This window comes from Cenococcum geophilum (assembly GCF_001692895.1).
Source record: "Cenococcum geophilum 1.58 unplaced genomic scaffold K441scaffold_19, whole genome shotgun sequence".
NCBI lineage: Eukaryota > Fungi > Ascomycota > Dothideomycetes > Gloniales > Gloniaceae > Cenococcum > Cenococcum geophilum.
In genome coordinates this window covers 400,096-402,898 of record NW_027137577.1, presented here as the reverse complement: position 1 = coordinate 402,898, position 2,803 = coordinate 400,096, and the positions used below count along the sequence as shown (strand labels likewise).

Sequence of the window (2,803 nt, the reverse complement as noted above, 5' to 3'; positions counted from 1 at the left end):
GCTAGCTCCTATAAGTATCTAGCTCGTATAATTACCTAGTTTGTATAATTATCTAGCTTATATAATTACCTAGCTTATAGAATTGCCTAGCTCCTACGAGCACTATACTTATATAATCACCTAGCTTGTAAAATCGGCTAGCTTCTATAAGTATCTAGCTTATATAATCGCCTAGCTTATGGGATTAAAGCCGCGAAGTTATTAAACCTATTAATACCCTATTTATATACTGGGCATTAACTAAAGGGCGCTAAGTTAGACTACTATACTTATATAATTACCTACCTTATAGGATCCCCTAGCTCCTATAAGCCCCTAGCTCCTATAACCTCCTAGCTTATAGGACTAAAGCTATAGCTGCTAAATCCGTTAAAATCCTAGATATATATTTAGAGGGCGCTATACCTAATTACCTAGCTCGCTCTTTTTATAAAATTCCTTAATTAATTAATAGTGCCATAAAGGATTTGGTTATAAAGGAAGTAAGGAATAATAGTTAGAGTAATAAAACATGGATATAGGAGCATTTGTAAGCGCGTATTAAATTTATCCTCTAATAGCTAGCACTATTTAATTTTAATTTAATAAACTGCGCCGAATATATAGTGCTCTTTAACTCTAAGACTAAAGATAAACTATAACTAGATCCTTATCGCTACTACGTCTCTTATTTACGGCTCCCGGTGTTAGTATTATAGCTACTTTCCCTAATAAAACTTATATTCGCACCTAGAATAATAAAGGTGTATATATTTATAAACTTTAATAGGTTTATATCTAGCTCTATATTTATAAACTATAATAGGTCCGTATCTAGCTCTATATTAACACTCTCTTACTATTAGCAGTGCTATATAAATATAATTAGGTATACTTATATAGTACTAAGCTTCTATATCCAATATATCTAACTCTTTATTTAGTATACTTATAAAATATAGAGTTTTTATATCTAACTCTATATTTAACTCTTTTTTTATTTTTACTGGACATTTCTTATAGGCTTTATGTTTACATATATATATTATTCCACGCTTTAGTAAACTATCTCTATAGTAACACTAGTAGCGATTATAATAAGCGTAATAATTAAAAAGGCTAGACTTATATAATACTAGACTAGATAGCTAAATATAAGAGGCTAGAAGTAGCTAGTCTCTATAACTTCTATTACAGGAAATCTATATAGTCTATATTAGTACTACTAAAATAGCAACAGTAGTTAAGGCCTATATAGGTTTACACTATACGTATATTAAATGCTTATAATTAGGGCACCTTGCTCTAAGTATAAATTAGTTATAATAGTGCTATACCTTCTATTAGACCATTTAATATTATTATAGAAGGATATATACGCAAATCTAACGTTGCTATAGCGATTTATAACTCTTAGAGTAATCTTTTTAGCGGGTTTAATGAGCGTGTTTTCTTCCTAGTTAAATTTAACGGGTATATTTTCTTTCTAGTTAAATTTAACAAGTGTGTTTTTTTTTTGTTAAATACGGTACTAAGCTTAAGCTTTTTAAGTTACTCTAATAGTTGCGTATAATTTTCTATACTAGATATTCTTTACTAGGATTAAGAATAGGAGGGCTAAAAGTTTAGAATTTATAGGTGGATATATAGGGCAGCCTAAAAAGCAGAAGTCTCGGCATATTATAGAAGCTCTTATTTAGCAGGCTATATATTATTTTATAGCTACTAACGCGAAGAGTTATAAGGTGTATATACTAGCTTCTAACCCCTTTCGTTCCGTCTATATTATCTAGTACTATCTATATTTTGTAGTATAATCTATATTAGTTAAGCAACTTAGTATAACTTCCCCTTTCTTTTATCTCTCCGTTTTCTAAGAAAATAATTTTATTAGCACCCTTAACTATACTAAGACAATACGTAATAATTAAAATTGTTTAACCTTTCCCCCAACTTTTAAGCGATTCGCGAATTAATTTCTCCGTTATATTATTTATAGCAGATATAGCTTTATTAAGAAGCAAAATCTTTAAATTTTTAAGGCCCTTGCGATAGTAATACGTTAACGCTTACTGCCTAAGAGTTTAATGCCTCCTTCCCTAATTACTATATTATATCTAGCATTATAATATATAATCCGTTTATATATAGAAGCAGCTTTATAGCTTTCTATAATTTTAATATTATTAGTATAAAGCCCATATAATACGATTTCCTTAATTAACTTATTTAGTACTTTAAGATTTTAGGGTATAATTACTATATTTTCTCGTAGACTTCTTAGTATAACATTGCTAATATTTTAGCCATTAATTTTAATGCTCCCTTTACTAAGGTTAATAAACCGCTTTAGAAGATTAAGAAGTATAGACTTACCACTCCTAGTTAATCCAATAAGTATAATAGTCTTTTTGCCCTTAACTATAAAACTAATTTTCTTTACCGCTAGCTCGTCATCGGCGTAAGAAAATAAGATATTATTAAATTTAACGCGACTGGTAGTAACCTTAAGGTATATTACTCCTTCTTTATTAACAATAGATGGCTAAGTTTAAAGAAGTTTAAAAAAGCGTTCTTTTACACTAAGGCGACCTATTAGTATATTATACGTTTATATAAGATAGTCTATAAACGTAAATATATTTAGCTAGGAACTAATTAAAATTAATAAGCCGCCTATACTTACGGTATCCTATATAAGGCAATGAAGTAAGACTAGTACTAAGCTTACTAGGCTAATTACTTTTAATCACTCCCCTAATAGACTAGTAAAAAGTTATAGATACTTTATCCGTAATTCTAGTTTATTGCTATCTACTAATAT

General features: G+C 29.1%; 1 protein-coding gene across 1 annotated transcript; it reads right to left on the bottom strand.

Annotated features, from left to right (window-relative positions):
- Positions 1-2,281: 2,281 nt before the first annotated feature.
- On the bottom strand, positions 2,282-2,491 carry K441DRAFT_558431 (uncharacterized protein; the record flags this gene model as incomplete). The annotated part of the gene is made up of 1 exon (XM_067643410.1): positions 2,282-2,491. A coding segment is annotated over one exon (210 nt), but the record flags the coding sequence as incomplete, so codon positions are not given.
- Between the last annotated feature and the right edge of the window lie 312 nt (positions 2,492-2,803).